This window comes from Aotus nancymaae, unplaced genomic scaffold, assembly GCF_030222135.1.
Source record: "Aotus nancymaae isolate 86718 unplaced genomic scaffold, 86718_ANA_hifiasm-v0.15.2.pri h1tg000033l, whole genome shotgun sequence".
NCBI classification, from domain to species: Eukaryota; Metazoa; Chordata; class Mammalia; order Primates; family Aotidae; genus Aotus; species Aotus nancymaae.
In genome coordinates this window covers 8,426,863-8,449,787 of record NW_026988447.1, presented here as the reverse complement: position 1 = coordinate 8,449,787, position 22,925 = coordinate 8,426,863, and the positions used below count along the sequence as shown (strand labels likewise).

At 41.3% G+C, this 22,925-nt stretch overlaps 1 protein-coding gene and 1 non-coding gene across 3 annotated transcripts in view; both read right to left on the bottom strand.

Annotated features, from left to right (window-relative positions):
- SPMIP2 (sperm microtubule inner protein 2) overlaps window positions 1–22,925 on the bottom strand; it is a 156,149-nt gene that overhangs the window by 9,934 nt on the left and 123,290 nt on the right. For both annotated transcript variants that reach the window (XM_064383785.1, XM_064383784.1), the window contains one exon: window positions 7,102–7,291. In XM_064383785.1, coding sequence (XP_064239855.1) covers window positions 7,102–7,291 — 190 coding nt within the window. The remainder of the gene's footprint in view (window positions 1–7,101; window positions 7,292–22,925) is intronic.
- Window positions 795–873, bottom strand: LOC135277861 (small nucleolar RNA SNORD55/SNORD39). Its single transcript, XR_010345437.1, has one exon. It is a non-coding gene; the product is annotated as a small nucleolar RNA SNORD55/SNORD39 (small nucleolar RNA).

The following is a 22,925-nucleotide window of genomic DNA, read 5'->3' as shown; positions in this document are numbered from 1 at the left end:
CTGCACCATGAGAGACGGCCCCATGGGACAAGGAATTGTCCCACCTCCTGTGTAACCCTTCAATGTCCTGCTGGACATTTATGTGGCTAAGAAAGCCCATTTATAATGATCTGATAATTCTGCTGTACATATACAATGTATTTTTAACATGATTTTAGTACATAATGCATTCTCCAGGAATGCAGCTGTTGTATAAATTGAGGGAAGATTTTTACTTTGTAAGGTTTAGAATGTTAACAAGAAGTGGTCACTTGGTCTTTACCAAGAATTTTGACATACTTTTTTGGAAAACTATGTTACCAACAGCTGTGGTACCCATGGAATTTGAGTCACCAATACAGCACGTCTCTATCGGTCTTCAGTCATAGCTACTGCATTCATGAAGTATATGGATGCTTACTTCATCTGTCTACTTCATTGTATTTTCTAATCTAGTGCCCCAATAGTTATGGATTAAAGTAAAGTAGTATTATAAATTACTTTTACATTTATTTTAAATTACAATAGGGTACTATATTGGTTTGATATAAATTGAGTACATTTGTAAATTTTATTTTAGGATAATAAAGGGGGCATTGTAAAATACTTGCTCTGAAAAGGGACGATGTCCACTGATACGTCTGGTCTCAGGAAAAAATATGCCATTGAGTGCAACTGTTGGTACCAACATAAGCCATACTGAGTTATGTTATCTTAAAGACCATGGGGGAAATTACAGTAGATATTTCAAAATCCTTTCTGATAAATGAAAATTTCAAGTATTTTTCCCAGAAGCTTTTTTTTTTCCCTTTTCCTGCATGCTCAGCTCTCCAAGGTTGGTTTCCCCACTGTGCATTTGGGTGAAACAGCTTTAAAATCATGCCATCGATAAAAGGATTTAAACACACGTGCACACCACAGTGCTCTTTGGTTCCCTAGTGCCTGGACCGTTCTATCAGGTATTTTTTGTAGGTTATCCTGATTTAATCCTCACAAAGGATGAGAGGGAGGGGTACTGTGATGGTTAGGTGTGTTTTGTTTTGTTTTGTTTTGTTTTTTAAGAGACTAGATGTTACTTTATTACCGAGGCTTGAGTACAGTGGCATGATCATACCTCACAGTAACCTCAAACTTCTGGCCTCAAGTGATCCTCCTGTCTCAGCCTCCCAAGTACTTGGGACTACAGGCATGCACCAACCCAGATAATTAAAAAAAATTTTTTTTTTGTAGAGACAGGGTCTCACTTTGTTGCCCAGGCTGGTCTTGAACTCTGGGACTTACAGGATCTTCCTGCCTCAGCTTCCCAAAGCATTGGGATTATAGGCGTGAGCTACCAGGCCTAGCCTGTGATGGTTAATTTTATGTGTCAACTTGGCTAGGCTATAGTACTCTGATATTTGGTCAAACACCAATCTGGATGATGCTGTGCACGTATTATGTGAGTTAATATTTAAGTCAGTAGACTTTGAATAAGAATGATTATCCTCCATAATGTGGCAGGCCTCATTCAATCTGATGAAGGTTTTAAGAGAAAGACTGACGTTCCCGCAGGAAGAGAGAATTCTGCCTGCAAACTGCCCTCAGGCTTGAGCTGCAACATCAGTTCCTCCCAGGGTCTCTGCCCTGTTGGCCCACCCTGCTGCATTTGGATTTGCCAACTTCCGCACTGGAGCCAAAATAAAACATCTCTAAACTTACTTTAAGCCTAAACACCTCTCCCAGCTCTTGTGTGCCTGTGCGTGCACACACACACACACACACACACACACACCATTGGTTCTGTTTCTCTGGAAAACCCTGACTGATACAGGTACTTAGGAGATCAGCCCAATGATATAGCATGATAACCCAAAATAGAGTTGAGTAGGATCAAAAAATCATCATTCCAAGTTACAGGAAGTAGCCTTTCAAGCAAATACCTTTTAACATAATAAACATTACCAACTTGAGAATTATCCCATAAAGGTTGACATAGATGTCACATAGTCTCTGAATATGTGTTAAAAAGAACTGAAAAACAGAAGCAACCCTCTGAGAAGGAAGAAGGTAACATTTTGTTAAAAGTGGAGGAAAAGTCTGGGCATGGTGGCTCATGCCTGTAATCCCAGCACTTTGGGAGGCTGAGGCAGGTGGATCACCTGAGGTCAGGAGTTCGAGACCAGCCTGGCCAACATGGTCAAACCCTATCTCTACTACAAATACAAAAATTAGCTGGGCATGGTTGCAGGCACCTGTAATCCCAGCTACTCTGGAGGCTGAGGCAGGAGAATCATGTGAACCCAGGAGGTGGAGATTGCAGTGAACTGAAATCGTGCCATTGCACTCCAGCCTGGGTGACAGGACGAGACTCCGACTCAAAAAAGAAAAAAGCGGGGGCAGGCGGGGAGGAAAAGAGTTCCCTTCCGATAAAGATTCATCCCTACAGTTACATATTAATTCCTATAAGTTATGCCTCTCCCTCTTTTTTCTTGAGGATCTCAAACCATCAGTTATCCCTTTCCCTCACCTTTAGGTTCTCAATTTACTTTTTTCTACTCAAAATATATATATTTTAAATCCCTTTATATTAAACTCTTCCTTCTCCTATGCCCCCTCTTTTTATCCTGTCTTTCCTTTGTCGAGAGCTAAACATTTTCTAGAGAGCTTTACTTGCCTTTCACTTCTTTGCTTCCCATTCATTCTCTACACGCTGCCACCTGGCTCCCACTCCCCACCACCTCACAAGAGATCTCAGGGTTCAGCCTCTATGTCCTTCCTTCCCACAATAACAAATTTTTTTCCCACGTCTAGTCAGCACTGAGAGCTGTCGAAACAACCTTCCTTATGTCTCAAATGCATTACCTTTGAGCCTTTCTTTCGGCCTTACAACAATCCTTCCTCGTTCTCAGTTGAGTTACCAAAATGCCTTCCAAACACACCACCTTTTCATAATCAAGCAGCTCCAATCAGTCCTCCCAGCTGATGCCTCCATCTTTCTAAAATGAAAATTTAACCCTGTCACTTCTTTATTTAAAGGTCAGCCTAGGCTGAGAGCAGTGGCTCAGCGCCTGTAATCCCTACACTTTGGGAGGCCAAGGTGGGTGGATCACTTGAGGTCAGAGTTTGAGACCAGCCTGGCCAACGTGGTGAAACCTTGTCTCTACTAAAAATATAAACATTAGCTGGGCATGGTGGTGTGCACCTGTAATCCCAGCTACTCGGGAGGCTGAGGCAGGAGAATCTCTTGAACCCAGGAGGCGGAGGCTGCAGTGAGCCAAGATTACACCAACTCCAGCCTGGGCAACAGAGTGAGACTCCATCTCAAAAAAATAAATAAAAGTCAGCCCAGCCCTGGGCACTCAAATGACCCAGCTGATTCATCTTCTCCAGCCTCATCACCAGATACTCCTGTGTTCTATCTTCAGCCACATTGAACCACATATACTTCCTCAGAGGTGCTAGGTTATCATTGTCTTTGCCCTGTTAAGTGTATTCTTCCTAGAATAGACTTTCCTTTGCCTCATCAAATCCCCCCCATTCCCTCTTCCCTTTGCCTCAAGTCCCCCCTGTTCCTAGCACAAAATTCAATTCATTGTCAGTCCTCCAGCACCTTGCTACTCAAGGTCCCCACACCAGCGACAACTAACTGCACTTCCTGGGAGCCTGACAGAAATGCAAAATCTCAAACCCCATTTCAGACCTACAGAATCATGATCTGCATCTTAACATGATCCCCAGGTGATGCGTATGACCTTTAAAATTTAAGAATACTGCTCTCAAACTCGAGTGGATGAGGAAAAGAATGTATCAATCATTGCGACTGATGTCCACGTATTGGAATGAACAGAGACAATGAGAATATTTGCCAGCAAAGAAATGAATTACATTAAAAGTGTCTATCACATGTACATAAATTTTACAGCACTTAGGTAGCTATTATATGAAGGAAAAAAACTATCAGAAATCCAGAAGGGGAAAATAATGAATGGAATAGAAGATAGAACTTAAGAGACATTTTGTGATTTAAAAAGAGATTTGGGACATTATAGAAAAAGCAGTTTAGAGACTTAATGAATTTCCAAAGGCATTTATAAGAACATTTTTGGGTGAATGTATCCAAGAATGATACATACTGTTAAATCCCCTAAATTGTAGTTTTTAGAAACAGTGTAATTAGGCTCTCTAAACTTAAGTTTATAAATGGAAAACCAAACTCAAAAGCATCAATATCAAATATCTCTCTTTTCAACCATCTATTTTGATAAGAAAGCTTGTGATACTGTCTATAGGTCTAAGCTTTTAAAATTTCCCCCAAGTGGCCCAGTAACACAGACAAATTTCTACTTTTTAGAGGCTTTCATGCATGGTTCTGATTCTTGCAGCATAAGAATGGAAAATGTGTTGGCATCCCAAGTAAGAATAGTAATGATAGCCACTCACTGGCGGCTATGTGTGAGGCATTGCGTTGGAGGCTTTTCACATGTGGTATTCATTATTTGCTCTTGAATATATAAGAGCACTTGTTCCAATTTATTTTCCCTGAAGCAGATTCATGTAAAAGAGGGATTGAGTATTTACTGAAGCATCCACACAAACTCTGCAGGATAGTCCAAAAAATGAACTTGTGTGACAAGTATCTGAGGTATCTCTGGAAATTTAGAAGAAAGCCTCATTGATAAAAAGAAATTATATTGAATGATTCAGTATGTTCATTTCTGGAATGGAAGGGAGTATGACCACGTGCTCAACTTACTCTCATGAATAATGGGTTAAACCAGCCTCAGGTGCCTCTTGATGTGATGCACTGAGCACAAAGCTACATCACTTATCTGGGATTCCTGACAAAAACACGTAACCCGAACCCACTCCTGAGGAAACATCAGACAAGCCCATTTACATTCCTCAAAAATGTCCATGTTATAAAAGACCAGACTGAGGAACTCTTCCAAATTGAAGGAGACTGAAGAGACGTGATAACTAAATGTAATACATGGTCCCAGATTGAATCCTGGATCAGGATATAACAAAGGTTATCAGTTAATACCTTGTTGTTGCTGTTGTTATTATTTAAGACAGTCAGGCTCTCTGTCATGCAGGCTGAAGTGCAGTGACGAAATCATAGCTCACTGCAGACTTGAAGGTTTGTGCTCAAGCAAACCTCCCACCTCAGCCTCCTGAGTAGCTGGGATTACAGACATGTACCACCGCACCTGCCTGATTTTTTATAATTTTCGTAGAGGCAGGGTCTCACTATGTTGCCCAGGTTGCTCTCAAACTCCTGGGCTCAAGTGATCCTTCCACCTTAGCCTCCCAAAGTGCTGGGATTATAGGTGCAAACCACCACCATCTGCTATTTAAGAAAATACGACTATGAACTTTAGATTAGATAATAATACACTGTATCAATGTTAAATTTCCTGAATCTTATATGTTGTACTGTGGTAATGTGGGAGAGCATCCTTGTTCTTAGGAAATACACCCTGAAATATTTAGGAGTGAAGAGTCTAGCCTGTAGACCATTTAATCCACTGGGTCTGTGCCTATAGTCCTAGCTACTCGGGAGGCTGAGGTGGGAGGATTGTTTGAGCCCAGGAGTTCAGGGCTGTGGTGCACGGTGGTTGTGCCCACTGAGTAGCCACTGCACTCCAGCCTGGGCAACACAGTGAGACCACCATATCTTTAAAAAAAAGACAAGAGAAGTTGGGGGGCATCATGTCTGCAACTTGACCTCAAATGGTGCAAGAGAGAGAGCAAGAAAGCAAACACTAAAGCGAATAAACTGAACAACACGTGGGGTTGGGAAAGAGTGTATCAAGAGTTCTTTGTGCTGTTGTTACAACTTGCTCTACAAACTTGAAATCAAAATAAGAAGCCTTTTAACAGACTTTCTTAAGGCAAAAAATATCTCAACTGGATTTGGTGAATGATAGAGGCGTTTGGGATAATTTAATCCGTAATAGCTCTAATCTGACACAAAATTAGTTCAGTGACGGAAAGTAACTAATCCAAGCCCTCCTCCACACACTGCAATAAATCATTTCATTTGGACCTATCCCAAAATTCACACTACAGAGAAATGTTATTTGTTGAACTGTTCCCTTTTTCAATACGAACTATTCCTGAGGTCAGCATCTACTCAGGCGGACAACTAAGCCTCCCTCCTGCACAGAATGTCTCAAGTAGACATAATTACTTGTTAATGAATCAGATCTCTGGCAACAGAGGGTGAGTAATATTCTAGTGAGTTGGCAAGATTCTCCAAAAGAGCAAGAAGTCTTTCTATGTGTGGGGAACAGGAGTCTCTGAAGGGGCCTGAGTGATTCTATCCTTTTTTCTATCATGGAAATTTGCTGTCAAACTCTATTGAGAAAACTGGACGCCTGCAAAGTTCATTGTGCTGTGGGATTAGGCAGAAAGCTATTACTGGCGAATGGTTTGTACACAGACCTCAGGAAATAGTTGTTGAATATATACTTCCACATTCTTTACTTAATTCTCCTCCTAACTCTGTAAAATATTCAGAACAGATACCAAAATCCCCATTTTACTTATAAAAACCCATCCAGGGAATTAGGCAGCTTGCCCACGATTCCATAAGTAGTTCAGGGGAAATCCTAGCATTCAAACGGGTATAAGTTTGCTCTGCGAACCAGTCTGTGAGGGTTTTGAGGGGAGTTACGGATTTACCTCCATTTCACAAACAATGCTTTCTCGGTTCTTGGAAATCACAGGGATGGCTGTTATCTCGAGGTCAAACCTAGTGATAAGAAATTCTGAGGACACAACCTCTTGTTTTAACTATAAAAGGGGAACGATGCCCACTTACCCACTGAATAAACATCACTGTGGCAATCCAATATGGATTACAAAATGCTTCGATGGTTTAAAAGAAGCTATCAGCCGGGCGTAGTGGCTCACGCCTGTAATCCAAGCACTTTGGAGGCCAAGGCAGGCGGATCACCTGAGGTCGGGAGTTCAAGACCAGTCTGACCAACATGGTGAAACCCCGTCTTTCAAAAAAAAAAAAAAAAGCAGCAGCAGCAGCTATCAAACTTAGTATTACTATGAAAAACCTCTTCCTAATTTATATGTTAAAGCAGCCTGACATTTTCTATGATGATTTAGAAAAGCAAAATATCGTACCTTTTCCTTTTTTGGTAGCTTTGGCAGCTTAGACGGCTCGGAAGCTCTTGCCATTGGTGACTTACTCTGCCTAACGAGAGTAGCCCATTTGGAATTTCTCCGATCAGTGTCCTCGAAATCACTCATATGCCAGGCAAAAGAGGCACGACTGTGTTTTCCTTGCATATCCAGGACATGAGGTTTTGGTTGCCTGGAACAGGAACACATTGACTGGTTCTCAAATGGTAAAGACCTAGAAACAAGACCACCAGTTTTCAGATCGTTGAGATTTGTCTGTTTTTCTAATAATTTAAGGTGATTCCAGCCATGTGGCTTAGGAAAGCAGAAGACGTGACCCATTCCGAGAAGTTTCTGGACTCTGGCCACTCTACATCAGTAGACTCCTAGAGATCCAAAGAACTACCCCCGAGAGGGACATTTGTCTAGGAAGCTTGTTGATGAAGGCACTACTGTACCACGACAGCCCTATGTCCCTTCAGAGCCTAGCATGGAAGATGCTGTGAAGTTGAAGGTGATATGCTAAGGCTGAGACATCATGAGACTCATGTGATCTCCTGAAGGACATGGCCTGCCCATTTTGAGGTCTCATGGGCATTCAGGAAAACACCAGCTTTTCTAGTCCAAGCTCTGGTTTTGGACTACATTTTAGAGGAAAGATCTAGGCTTCTTCCTCTTGCCCTGGTGAGATCCTTGGCTAAGTTCTAACAACCCTAAAATAGAACATTATCTCAGCCCTCCCTTTCCATTATGAAAGACTGACTCTGGGGAACAGACAGAAACAGAATTGTAAGGGTAGGGATTTGCCAACTCATTTGGAAAGCTGTTGTTGCTTAGAGAGCCTCTGAAGACTTCTTATTCACCATCTCTCAACCTGGGCTGCAAGAGCCCCTTAGGGACTGCAAAGTTCTCTTTCTAGAATCTGAGTCTGTGAGTTTCCAAGGTCTTGGACCATGATTTGTGGGAGATTTGCATCACTCTTCACTCATTCAAGAATCTACAGGCATTTTCTATATGGCTGGCACAGTACAGGGCACCATGAGGACCCATAGCAATAAGACAAAGTCCCTGTTGTCACAGAGCTTATATACCTGCTGGGGAGACAGACGACACACAGATAAGTGAAATACTTGGGAAGTTCTAGGTAGAAAAATAAAGGCAGATGAGGAGTAGGAAATCTTGGGCATGCTGTTTTCATGAGGTTAGACAGGAGAGGAAGAGGTAATGTGTGAGCAGAGAGCTCAGTGAAGCAAGAGTGTGAGCAATTCTCACAGCATACAAGGGTCAGGCACTTCCTTCCTGCTCCTGAGAATCACAGAATCCCTGTGCTGGGAGGGAAGTGATCATGAATGTCTCCAGAAGACCCTCCCCTGACATCCCATCATCCTAGAAGAAAGTCTGAACTCCTCAGCGTAGCATACAGGGGAGTTTGTTGTTGCTGATTGATTTTTGTCTGCTTTATTTTATTTAATTAATTGATTGATTTAGAGACAGAGTCTCACTCTGTCACTCAGGCTGGAGTGCTATGATACAATCTTAGCTCACTGCAACCTCTGCCTCCCGGGTAAGCGATTCTCCTGCCTTAGCCTCCCGAGTAGTTGGGATTACAGGTGTGTGCCACTATGCCTGGATAATTTTTTTGTATTTTTAGTAGAGACAGGGTTTCACCATGTTGGTCAGTCTGGTCCTGAACTCCTGACCTTGTGATCCACTCACCTCGGCCTCCCAAAGTGCTGGAATTATAGGCGTGAGCCACTGCCTGGCCTGCTTTCTTTTTAAAAATAGTCCTGCTGGGTGTGGTGGCCTGTAATCCCAGCACTTTGGGAGGCTGAAGCGGGCAGATCATCTGAGGTCAGGAGTTCGAGGCCAACCTGGCTGACATGGTGAAACCCTGTCTCTACTAAAAATACAAAAAATTAGCTGGGCATGGCGGCACACACCTATAATTCCAGCTACTCAGGAGGCCGAGGCAGGAAAATCTCTTGAACCCGCGAGGCAGAGGTTGCAATGAGTCGAGATCAGGTCACTGTACTCCAGCCCCGGGTGACAGAGTAGGGGGGGAAAAGGGTCCAACCCCAGTGGGTCCTCCTGTCCCTACTCTCAGACACACACAGTCCTTCTTTGTGCCTTCGCCTTCGCCTTGAGCTCCAAAGAAGCTGCACTGTGAGACTCAGCCTTTGCTTCAATTTCCTTCTGCTTGTGATTCCCTCTCCTCCTCCTTTCTGGAAAGCTGCAGATAAGCTGGGGCTTTAAACATCACCTTTTCCATGAGGACTTTTCTTATTCCTGTCATGCAGCAATTTTTCTCCTTTAATAGCACTATTTGACTCTTTTTTTTTTTTTTTTTTTAAGACAGAGTCTCACTCTGTCGCCCAGGCTGGAGTGCAATGGCACCATCTCAGCTCACTGCAACCTCTGCCTCCTTGGTTCAAGCAATTTACCCGCCTCAGCCTCCAAAGTAGCTGGGATTACAAGTGTCTGCCACCACGCCTGGCTAACTTTTGTATTTTTAGTAAAGATGGGGTTTCACCATGGTAGCCAGGCTAGTCTTGAACTCCTGACCTCAGGTGATCCACCTGCCTTGGCCTCCCAAAGTGCTGGGATTACAGGTATGAGCCATCACGCCTGGCCTGACTTCTTTTGTGGAAAGTACTAGAATTTTTTTTTTTGGTTTTGTTTTTGTTTTTTTTGGAGACAGAGTCTCACTCTGTCACCCAGGCTGGAGTAAATAGCTGGGGTTACAGGCACATGCCACCATGCTTGACTAATTTTTTTGTATTTTTAGTAGAGATGAGATTTAACCATATTGGTGAGGCTAGTCTCAAACTCCTGACCTCATGATCTGCCCGCTTTGGTCTCCTGAGGGCTGGGATTACAGTTGTGAGCCACCATACCCGGCCAGAATATTCTTGAATTCCTAGCTCAGCAGTCTCTCTCCCTATAAATTCAGTGCTCCTGACAAGACCCAGAGTGTATCTCTTTCATCATTGGCTCCCCAGTGCCATTACCCTGCCTGACATGTAACTGACACTCAACTAATCTTGGAGAATGGAAGACGAGGGAAGGACAAGGAAGCTCAGAACTGAGTGATGAGATGCCTGCTACCCTCTCCCTCCCTTCACCTCCACCTGCTCTACAGCCTCTTTCCCCTCCCCGTAGGGAGCTATGTAGGACCAGATACCTGCGGTTCAGTTTAACTGAGTTTTGTTATTTACAAGTACAGATTAATAGCTAGAAATAATTTCAAGAAAGTTTAAAAGGCAGGATAGCTGACGGTGAGAATGTAAGCAACAGATATTGCTTACTGTTCATATTAGCTTGATTAACGATGCATGGGAAAACCATTTCATGCAAATGTCACCTTTTCTTTGCCATGTTATACAAGTAACTATATAGAAGTGTTTAGAGAAGAAAAAGCCTTGCCCATCTTTAGTCTTAAGTGCTAAAATACTTTATAGCCTTCTAATTTAAATTCAGTATCTCCTAGGTCCCTGAAATTGGGATCACCAGAAGCAATAGAAAGTTAGAAATTAGATGTAGTTCAAAGATATTAAAGGTTTTACAAATATACTGGCCACATCAACTATGGGCATTTACCCACACTATATTGAACTTTCAGATGGGCCCCAACGTCTAAAGAGACAAACCGAGGAGGAGAAGGTTTGGCTCCAGATGGGTCATGAGTACCAGGCCTGGGCGATGGTCAGGTGTCAGGGGCACACACAAAACAGCATCAAACACACGCGTGCCCCACGATGAACACCACCACGCATTTTTAGTGCAACATTCTTACTAGTTAATTATTACAATAAATAGGCCCCTTAGGGTCACATGCTTTTCTTTCTTTGAAACAATCTGAAGCTTATAGAAAAGTTGGAAGCACAGTACAAAATCTTCTTTTCCCGACCCAGTTATAAGTATGTTGTTGACAGGAGACCTCTCATCCCCAAGTACTTCAGTGTGCAATTCCCACAAACAAGGACATTCTACAGAACCTCAACATAACTGTCAAAAGCAGAGAAAATTGAAAAATTAACATTTTTATATTACTACCATTGAATCCTCAGACACCATTCAAGTTTGGCCAGGCATCCCAATAATGCCCATTTTGCAGAATCACATGTTACATTTAGTTTTTATGTCTCCTTCAATGTGGAACCATTTCTCAGTCTTCCTGTGACTTTCACATAGCCTTGATACTTTTGAAGAATCCAGGCCAGTTATTTTGTAGATGTCTGTCACTTTGGGTCTCTTACATTTCCTCTGGGTTAGATTCGGGTTAGGCATCTTTGGACAGGAATCACACAGAATAACCGTAGTTTTGAGTTGTCCTATTACTGATGACATTCACTTAGGTCATTTGCTTAAAATACTATCTACCAGAATTCTCCTTTATACCATCACATTTCTTGTTATTAGTTTCTAGAAAACTACTTTGAAATTATGTAAAAATCTCATCCCATATCAAATGTTTTATTTGTTTAAGTCGATTAATTTCAGTATGGGCTCACGGTTTCCTGCCTTATCCAATAAGTAATAATCCATCACTAACATCTTCATTTTGATGCTCAAGTTATCCCAGATTTGGCTAGTAGAAGCCCCTTCAATCTGCCTTCTGTGTCCTTTTGACATGTCCCTGTCATTCTTCATAAACTTCTTTATGTTTTGGCACAAAATATGTTCCATGGTCATCTTTTCCCACCTCAGCCCTGGAATAATCCATTTTGTGAAGGAACTTCTTGAAGGTGGGGCCTGGTAGGAGGTGATTGGATTACAGGGGTGGTTTCTAATCATTTAGCACCATCCCCCTAGCACTGTCTCATGACAGAATTCGCACAAGATCTAGTTATTTGAAAGTGTGGAGGCCGGACGCAATGGCTCAGGCCTGTAATCCCAGCACTTTGAAAGGCCAAGGCAAGCAGATCACCAGAGGTCAGGAGTTCCAGACCAGCCTGTCGAACATAAGTGAAACCCATCTCTATTAAATATACAAACATAATTAACTGGACATGGTGGTACATGCCTGTAATCTCACCTACTTGAGAGACTGAGGCACAAGAACTGCTTCAATCTGGGAGGTGGAGGTTGCAGTGAGCTAAGATCATGCCACTGCACTCCAGCCTGGGTGACAGAGTGAGACTCTGTCTCAAAAAAAGAAGAAAGAAAAAGAGAAAGAAAGAAAGAAAGAGAAAAGGAAGAAAGAATGAAAGAAAGAAAAGAAAAGAAAGAAGGAAGGAAGAAGGAAAGAAAGAGAAAGAAAGAAAGAAAAAGAAAGAAAGAAAGGAAAGTGTGTAGCACCTCCCTCTTTGCTGTTTCTCTCTCCTGTTGGCCCTGGGAAGACATACCTGCTTCTGCTTTCCCTCCATCTTTAGCCATGACTGTAAGTTTCCTGAGCCTTCCCCAGAAGCAGCAGCCTGTACAGCCTGCAGAACTGTGAGCCAATTAAACCTCTTTTCTTTATAAATGACCCAGTCTCGGGTGTATCTTTATATCAGTAGGTAAAAAGACTAATACAGAACTCTAGTTCCTTTTCATGGAGAATGGTATTTAGAAACCAAGATCTCGATGTTAAGCGTTCTTACTGCTCCAGGGGTGACACTGCTCCTGTGTCACCCCTAGACAAAACTAGTTTTTGTTTTGAAAACTCTAGTTTTCTCCCTTGCCGTATTTATAAATTTATTCTACTACAGTGATAAACATGGCTCCCATTCCTTTTACATATTTACTTATCTGATCTGTCTCCTTGACTATAACCAATTTCCCAAAGCTACCGCCACCCCCTCTGCCTTGTGTATGCCTTGTTCACACCACTTGGAACCCAACATCCCAACTCAGGATACTCTCCCCAGCAGACCCTTTCTCACCCTGCTCTGGACCACCACAGTCCCCCAACTCCCCACTTTGGGGCAGGCAGTCACTCTGCCAGGCTGTACCTGGTAGCTCTAAGTCTATATTGTCGGGGAAGGGGAGAAGAAGATGGTGAGATATTTCTGAGACATCCTCAAATGTCTGGAAGAGGATATTGTATATGTCTGCTGATTAAATAAATTGATTTTATATCACTAGATCCAGATTGTCAGATCATATTAATCATGTTTTAGGTCATTTTTAAATTGAGATGTAATTAATATGCTATTGAACCCACACACATTTAAGTGAACAATTAAGTAGGGTTTTCTAATATTCAAAAGATTATACAATCGCCACTTAATAATTTCAGACATTTTCACCATCCCCAAAAAGATACTTCATTGTTAACACTCAGTCCCCATTCTTCCCTTCCTCCAGCCCCTAGCAACAACTAATCTACTATCTCTATGCATTTGCCCATTGGGGACATTTTATATAAATGGAATCATACAAAATGTGGCCTTTTGTGATTTTCTTTCAGTTAGAATAATGATATCAAAAATTGTCCATGTTGTAGAATGTACTACATTCCTTTTTATGGCCAAATAATATTTCATTGTATGAATATATTATAGTTTGTTGATGGATATCCAGTCATCCCAGCACCATTGTTGTAGAAAGTAAAAAGTTCCTCTTCATCCAGACTGGGTAAAAAAGAGTGAAACTCTGTCCCCAAAAAAAAAAAAAAAAAAAAAGTTCCTCCTCAAAGTTTTCCTTCTTAAGAATAATAATAATAAATGTTAGAAATAATAGTTTCTTTTAAAGACTTTCTTCAAAGCCTTCTTACTTTTTGCTAGTAACTCTTTATTAAGTTTCTGTACCTGTTAGATGTAAAGGAATAAGTACATTCTATGCCCTTGTACTTTAACCAAGATATTTGTGCTGGACATGCTCACAGGCATATCCCAGCTCACAGCCTATACCTGTTCCTTATTCAGAAATGTTATTACTTTTCTAAGTCCTTTTGTAAGCAACTTCCTCTTTTCCTTTGTTCTCCATTGCCTTTACCTATTTAGGAAAGTTTTAAGTTGTTAGCCAATCTGGTTTAGCTTAGACTGAAGTCCAGCTCCAACCAACAGAGATAGGACACAGCAGTAAAGACCCAATGTGTAAGGAATAAATATTCCTGCCTTTCCTTTGTTCAGCGTGTTCTCATGGCAGGATTGCTGACAGGTAACACCCTTTCTGCAGAAGGTAAAATTGCCTTGATGAGAAAACATTTTGTCTGAATGCTAATTTTTCCTTGCGGCACCCAGGAACAAGCATTTCTAACAAAACGGTGGCCCGTACAGGGACCCATTCCCCTCTGGGAGCACTCTGGTTCTCCTTAATGAGGAGATGTGCCCTGCTGCCTCATTGCTGTGGCCTCAGGAATAAGGAATCAGGACCCACCTGATGCAAGGAATAAACCCAAACTCAGCAGCATGGGGAAAAGGCTTGCAGTGTTGCATTGACCAGGCAACTCTGTGTACAGACCAAAGTAGGAAAGGTCACAAGGGGATGACAAAGTACTTCCTTGGTGGTCAAAATTCTGGAGATTGAGTGTGGGTGTCCATGTGTGAGCTCGATGTCAGTGGCTCTTCTCTGCAAGATCCGTGATAGTTTCATATAGCCTAGAGGCCAGACAGGGCAAAACGAATGGACCTGAAAGTTCTGTGACTGTTTCATACAGCTTAAAGGCCAGAGAGCGTGAAACGAAAGGAAAGGAGTGAAAGAGACCTCCCTAAGTGGGGAGGGGATAGTTAGAATTCTCCCTGCAAGAAAGGACAAGCCTCTGAAAAACAGGATAGGCAAGAAACCTCTGGGTCAAGAGGGGTTAAGTCTAACTGGCACCCAGTATGGGGACTGTTTCTAAAAACAGGGATAGGTAAGAGAAGCCACAGGGAAGATGGTGAAGTATTCCTTGGAAATACCAAGGAAAGAGAAGCCAAGGGGTCAGTAAAGTATTCTTTAGTTGAGGTGTCTTAAAGGTTAAAAATAGGTAAGAAATCCCCATTAGAATATATAGGACCTTAAGGAATTAATAATAAAAGAAATTAAAGAGTCAGTACCCCAAATCCAGAATCTTTTTTTTTTTTTTTTGAGATGAAGTTTCACTCTTCTTGCCCAAGTTGGAGTGCAATGGTGCAATCTCAGCTTACCGCAACATCTGCCTCCCAGGTTCAAGTGATTCTCTTGCCTCAACCTCCCAAGTAGCTGGGATTACAGGCATGCACCAGCACACCTGGCTATTTTGTATTTTTAGGAGAGACAGCATTTCTCCATGTTGGTCAGGCTGGTCTCAAACTCCCGACCTCAGGTGATTTGCCCACTTCAGCTTCCCAAAGCCTTGGGATTATAGGCATGAGCCACTGTACCTGTCTGAAACACAGAATCTTACCCAAACATTTAATATACAGCAAGGGAAAGACCAGCAGAGAGGAAAGAAAAACTAGGAGAGGGACAAAGTAAGAAAAGAAATCAGAAAGAGAAAGGAGAGGAAATGGCAGATGTGCAGAACCAGAGAAAGAAAGAGCACAAATGAAATAGAGACTTAAGGAAAAGACCCTATGAGTCTGGCAAAAAAAAGATTTGGACAGAAACAAAGATTATAGAGACAAATAGAAGGAAAGAATAAGAAAGAGACTGGAAGAGACAGAGATCAGAGAAAGACACAAAGGGTAAGACAAAGGAGAGAGAGAAAATAGGAAGAAGAGAAAGAAATATTAAGAAAGTTATAGATATAAGTTATAGAGAAATAACTTATAAGTTATAAGAAAGTTATAGATATAAGAATGCACCTTTAATAAAGGTGGCTATAAAACAAAGTAAGAAAGTTAAGGCATGTTGAAGATTGTCTGTGAAAGTCGTGAAAAATGTTACAAAAAGGAATGGGCTCAAGTGATCTTCCCACCTCAGCCTCCTGAGAAGCTGGGACTACAGGTGCATGCCACCATGCCTAGTTACTTAAAAAAAAAAATTCTTTTTGTAGAGATGGGGCCTCACTCTATTGCCCAGTCTGGTCTCAAGCTCCTGTCCCCAAGCAGTCTTCCTGCCTTGGCCTCCCAAAGCGATGGGATTACAGGCATATGCAACCACACCCAGCACAATCTTTGACTTTTGATTGTTTAGTCCATTTGCACTTATTATAGTCATAGTCATTGATTTGGTAGGATTTATATCTGTTATTTTGATATTTGTTTTCTATAAGTCTTAAATATTTTTTGTTTCTCTATTTCTTCATGCTTTCTTTCATGGTAAATAGACTTTTTTAACATTTTAGCCTTGCATTTCATTTAAATAGTACACTATTTTAATTTCCTTATTGTATCTTTTAGTATGTGATTTTGAGTTACTTTCTTATTGGCTAGCCTGGGGATTATCATTAATACCTTATTTCAAAATAATCTAGTTGGTTAGGATTAATACCAACTTAATTTCCATCATATGAAAAACTTTGCTTCAGTATAACTCCATTTCCTCTTTCCTCCTTTGCTATTAGTTTCAGACAAATTACATTTTTCTAAATTATAAGCCTATCAATGTAATTTTATAATTACTGTTTTATATAGTTATCTTTTAAATCACATAGGAGAAAAGAGAAGTTACAAATCAAAAATATATTAATATTGACTTTATAACATACCTATGTAGTTACCAGTGCCCTTTACCAGTGCTCTTTATTTCTTTATGTGGATTCGAGTTCATGTATATGGTCCTTTCATTTTAGTCTGAAATATTCTCTTTAACATTTCTTGCAAGGCAGATATGCTAGTGAAAAAATTTCTCCATTCTTGTTTATCTGAGAATATCTTTTTCATTTTTGAAGCATAGAAGCATAGTATTGCTGCCTACTACAAATTGCTGCATACATAGAATTCTTGGCTGACAGTCTTTCTTTTAACACTTTGAATATGTCATCCTCTTGCCTTCTGGCTTCCATGGTTTCTGCTGATAATTCATGTTAATCTTATTGAGAATCTCTCTCTCTCGTTTTTTCTCTTGCTCTCTCTGAGTTAAAAGAAGTCTCACTCTGTCACCTAGGCTGGAATGCAATGGTACAATCATGGCTCAGTGAAGCCTTCACCTCCCATGTTCAAACAATCCTCCCCACCGCAGCCTCCCAAGTACCTAGAACTACAGGTATACACTACTTTGCCTAATTTCTGTATTTGTTACAGAGACAGAGTTTCATCATGTTGCCAGGCTGGTCCTAAACTCCTGGGGCCAAGGGATCCACCTGTCTTAGCCTCCCAAAGTGTTGTGATTACAGGCATAAGCTACCATACCTGGCTTTTTTTTTTTTAAGAGACTGTCACCCAGGAATGTAGTGGTGGGATCATAGCTCACCACAGCTTTGAACTCCTGGACTCAAGTGATCCTTCTATCTTAGCCTCCTGAGTATTCATGACTACAGGCATGCACTACTATACCCAGCTAAAGTTTTTATTTTTATTTGGATAGAGATGAAGTCTGACTACATTGCCCAGGCTGGTCTCAAATTCCTGGCCAGGCCCGGCCTCAAGCAATCCTTCTGCGCTGGCCTCCCAAAACACTGGGATTAGAGTCATGAGCCACAGTGCCCAGGCTTTACTAAGGATCTCTTATTTATATGATAGTCACTTTTCATTTTCTGCTTTCCGAATTCTCTGTCTTTACATTTAAACAGTTTGACTATGTTGAGTCTTTGAGCTTATCTTACTCAGAGTTTGTTAAACCTCTTGAATATATAGATTACTGTTTTTCATCAAATCTGGGAAGTTTTGGCTACCATTTCTTCATATATTCTTTCTTGCCCTTTCTCTATTTCTGGGATTACCATTTTGCTATGTTGGCACACTTGATGGTGTCCTACCGTCTCAGAGGCTCTGTTCATTTTTCTTCATTTTTTTTTGATCACTTAGAGTGGAATAATTTCAATTGACCTATATTCGAGTTCACTGATTACTTTTTGACAGCACAAATCTCCTCTTGAGTTCCTCTAGAAAATTTAGTAAATTCCTTATTTTTTATTATACTTTTCAACTCCAGAATTTTATTTTTTATTTTTAGGTGGGGTCTCATTCTGTCACAAGGGCTGGAATGCAGTGGCATGATTTCTGTTCACTGCAACCTCTGTCTCCTGGGTTCAAGCAATTCTCATGCTTCAGCCTCCGAAGCAGCTGCAACTAGAGGCACTGCCACTATGCCCAGCTAATTTTTGTATTTTTAGTAGAGACAGGGTTTCACCATGTTGCCCAGGCTGATCTGGAACTCTTGACCTAAGGTGATCTGCCCGCCTTGGACTCCCAAAGTGCTGGGATTACAGGTGTGGACCACTGTGCATAGCCCAGAATTTATTATTATTATTTTTTAGACAGGGTCTGACTCTTTTGTCCAGGCTGGAGAGCTGTGGCCCAATGTCACTGCAACCTCCACCTCCCAGACTCAGGTGATTCTTGTGCCTCAGCCTCCCAAGTAGTTGGGACTACAGGCACATGCCACCACATCCTGATGACATTTGTATTTTTAGTAGGGATGGGGTTTCACCATGTTGGCTAAGCTGTTCTCTAACTCTTGACCTCAAGTGATCTGCCCACCTTGGCCTCCCAAAGCGCTGGAATTATAGGTGTGATCTAGCAACTTCAGAATTTTTTAAATGATTGCTATCTTGTTATTGATATTCTCTTCTATAAAAGTCTTAACACTAAACAATTTCAAGAATCGTATGTCAGATCCGGGCACAGTGACTCATGTCTGTAATCCCAGTACTTTGGGAGGCTGAGGCCATTGGATCACTTGAGGTCAGAAATTTAAGACCAGGCTGACCAACATGGTGAAACCCCATCACTAGAGGAAAAGTACAAAAATCAGCCAGGCATAGAGGTGGGCACCTGTAATCCCAGCTACTCAGGAGGCTGAGGCAGGAGAATTGCTTGAACCCAAGAGGCAGAGGTTGCAGTGAGTCAAGATCACATCACTGCTCTCCAGCCTAGGTGAAAAAGCAACACTGTCTCAAATAAATAAATAAATATATAAATAAAGTTTTTGTTTGGTAAATCCAACGTTTCAGTTTCCTTGGAGACAGTTCCTACTGACTGTTTTTTTTTTTTACCCTGTGTATGGGCCATTCTTTCTAATTTCTCTGGGTGTCTTAATTTTTTGCTTTTGGCAAATACCCATGGGTTAGAGCTGTTCACACAGAGTCAGGTCAGACAAAAACAAGCCCTGAGAATAAAGTTTTTCAAGAGATTTCAAGACATGTCAAATATGACCTGTCTTTAGGTACAGGGGTTCTCAAAGAGTTTCAAATCTGTGTTCAACTTCCAGTGACTGGTAAACCACTGATGTTTACAGTTTCCATGGATGTGAGGCTGTTGGTTTTTAAGGCTGCCATGGAGCTAGGAAGAGAGATGAGAATAGCGCACTTTCAGATGCCACAAAAATCACTATTACCAAGATTCAGCCATGTTTCTCAAATAAATGCTCCAAGAATTGCTGCAAGCATTTGATTCATTCCCAGGGTTTTTTTGTTATTTATTTATTTGAGATGGAGTCTCAGTCTGTTGCCAGGCTGGAGTGCAATGGCGTGATCTCGGCTCACTGCAACCTCCACCTCCCAGGTTCAAGTGATTCTCCTGCCTCAGCCTCCCAGGTAGCTGGGATTACAGGAGTACACCACCACACCCAGCTAATTTTTGTATTTTTAGTAGAGACAGGTTTCACCATGTTGGCTAGTCTGGTCTTGAACTCCTGACCTCAAGTGATCCAGCCACCTCAGCCTCCCAAAGTGCTGGGATTACAGGCATAAACTACTGTGCCTGGCCTCCAGTGTTTTTAAGAAGGTGATTTTGATGATTTTTGCCAATGTTCTTATTTCCTTTTTAGAGGAGCATATTTTTGGAGGTCCTTAGTCCACCATTCCTGAAGTGCTTTCCAAACTGAATCACTGTTAAATGAAATGGAGACTCACTATTTAAAGGAAAAACTTCCTGTTATTTTGTTTCTACTTCTTCATTTACTTCTCCTTCATATGCTGAAGTTGTGCCTTGGGTTGCCATTACTTCACTGTAATGGTTCTTACCCCAGCCAACAGCAACCTCTATCAAATCATCTCTTTTTAGATTTTCCAATATGGCTTCCCAAAAGCATTTGTGGTTGTTGATATTGCCTTCTTAGAAACCCTTTGCTCCTGAGCTTGTAAAACTTTTCTATGTCTCTCTTCTTACTTCTAATATTATTTCATCTATATTTCTTTTGGAAGAATCTTTTATTCTTCCTGCTCCTTTACCATTGGTATTTTCTAGAATTCTACCCTCGATTCTTGTCTCCTCATACACTGTCACTCACCTCCAAGCCAGGGAATAGTATTTATCAAGGATCCAACCAACATCAACATATTAATGTTTAAATATTTTACTTTCAGTTCTTACAATCTAGACACAAATGCCTGACTTTTTACTGGACCTAGCACAAGGATATCTCATTACTGATAATAATAGTACTTTCCAGTATACATTGAGACATATGAGGTTACAGACACTATGCCAGTTGGTTTATATGTATTATCTCTAATCTTTATAATAATTTTGTATAATAATTATTACCCCTTTTTTTACATACTTAAGATTAGCCTGCTAAAAAGCAGGAAAGCTGGGACTTGAACTCAAGAGTTGTTGCCTTCGAAACCTATGCAATTATCTTGTGTATAAAACAGGAACAGGCTAGGTACAGTGGCTCATGCCTGTAATTCCAGCACTTTGGGAGGCCTAGGTGGGTGAATCACTAGAGGTCAGGAGTTCAAGACCAGCCTGGCTAACATGATGAAACCCAATCTCTCCAAAAAATAAAAAAAATTAGCCGGGTGTGATGGTGAGTGCCTGTAATCCCAGCCACTCGGGAAGCTGAGGCATGAGAATTGCTTGAACCCTGGAGGCGGAGATTGTAGTGAACCAAGATCACGCCACTGCACTCCAGCCTGGGTGACACAGCAAGACTCAGTCTCAAAAATAAAATAAAATAGGAACGATACTGTGATACTACTCTTTATGAGGATTAAATGAGTTAATACTTACAAAGCATTTAAAATGGTGTTTGACCCATAGTGAAAATTTATACATGTTAGCTGTTTATTGTAGAATGCTGCCTCTCAACTTATCTCCCCATCTCTCTGCTTTCTCTACCCACCTGTCACCCCTCAAAATACTCTCTCCTTTCTGTGTTCCCTATTTTGGTCAATGATATCACCGTATACTCTGCCACCCAAGAAAGACATATCAGAATTAGCTTTCACTTTTACTTCTCCTCCATTCCTCCACACTTAGTTAGTTGCCAAATCCCACTGAGTCTTTCTTTAAGCTATCCCTCTCTAATTCAGGCTCCCACCACCAGGATTATTGTAGTTATCACTTATCTCCCTCAGTCTCTCCTTCCTTAGCTCCATTCATTCAGCAGTTTTCTATACTTATTATATATCAGATATTCTTTCTAACATATGATTTGATTATACCACTTCCTTACTTAAAAAATTTAAAACAACAGCTCATGGCCTATTAGAATTAAGCACAAAATCTTCAGTGTGGAATTTAAAACACTACGCAGTCTGTTCCCTGTGCTGCAATTTCATCTTTGCTTCCCACCACAGTTTCAAAACAATACCCTGTGTTTTATCCATGCCAGACAACCAGCCATTCCCTCAAGACATCACGATGGTTCACTCTTCCGTGCTTTGGTTTATGCAGTTCCATATGGCTGGAATTCCTTTCCTGCCCCCACCCCCACACTCTTCTTTAAATTTCCCACACAGCCTTGAAAATGCAGCTGAAGTGTTACCTGTCCTACAAAGCATCTGTCAGTATCTACCCACCTGCAACACTGGGACACAATGATTCTCTCCCGTCTTCCCCACAGACAATTGTTCATGGTGACACTTAGGGTTGTCATGTTGACTCCTGCCCTCAGTAAATCTGTGATAAAGGGAAGGAAGTGTTCCTTATGTTTTGGTATCTTCAGCATCTAGCAGAATTCCTGACATAGATCACATTTTCAGACAATTTTGCTTGCTTCTATAGTGATACCAAAAAAAGAGTGTTTTTTCTATCTTTGGCGACAGAAATTGTGACTGCACATGATAAAGGATTTGGAGTGTGGTAGAACTGATTTTAAATAACAAAATGTATTTAAATTTTCCTTAAAAATTGTTGGTTATTTGAGAAATGACCAAAATTTTCCTAGCAGGCTGAACAGCAGGGAAATGGAGTGAGAAGACAAAATAGGCTTCTGCCTTCAGTGAGGGAAGGACTGGCTGTGCCTTGCTTATGTAACTGTCTAAACCAGTGGGACAAACTCGACTTCCATTTTCACTCTTTTGCCAGAGAAGACACTCCAGACTGTTGAAGAAGGGACCCTCTGAGGATGCTGCCGAGGTGGGTCTTCAGTCTTCCACCTTCCTGTGACTCGAGCTGGGCCCACAGTAGCGTCCATGTCAGCCACTTTGATTCATGACCAAACAAGTCAATGAACTCTCTCTCAGTATGTTGACAAAATAAGCAGCTTGAATAAACATGTTGACTGAAATGGATGAAACCAGATGGTTATTCTGGATAACTGACCACCCAGCTTCAGTCCTGCCCAGGAACAATCCTTATATTCTTCTCTTTGGCATTCAGACCCACATCTTCTGGATATTCTCTGGTTGACTAAAAATAGTTCCAATAAGTGGTTAAATTACTGTCTTTTTGGATTCCAACATTAAAGAAGAAAATTACTGTTTGTTTAAGTTCCAGGGAGTTAGTCTAGTTGCCTAATATAAACCCCAGAAAGAGTCATTCACTTGAGTTTCAAATAGAGAAGTGATGTGGAAACTTCCTTTGGGACTTCAGCATTTTCCTTGCAGCATCAGAATGTGATGTAACTCTGTGTACTCGTGTATTTCAAGCTTGTGAAGAGGTCTGGTGCCA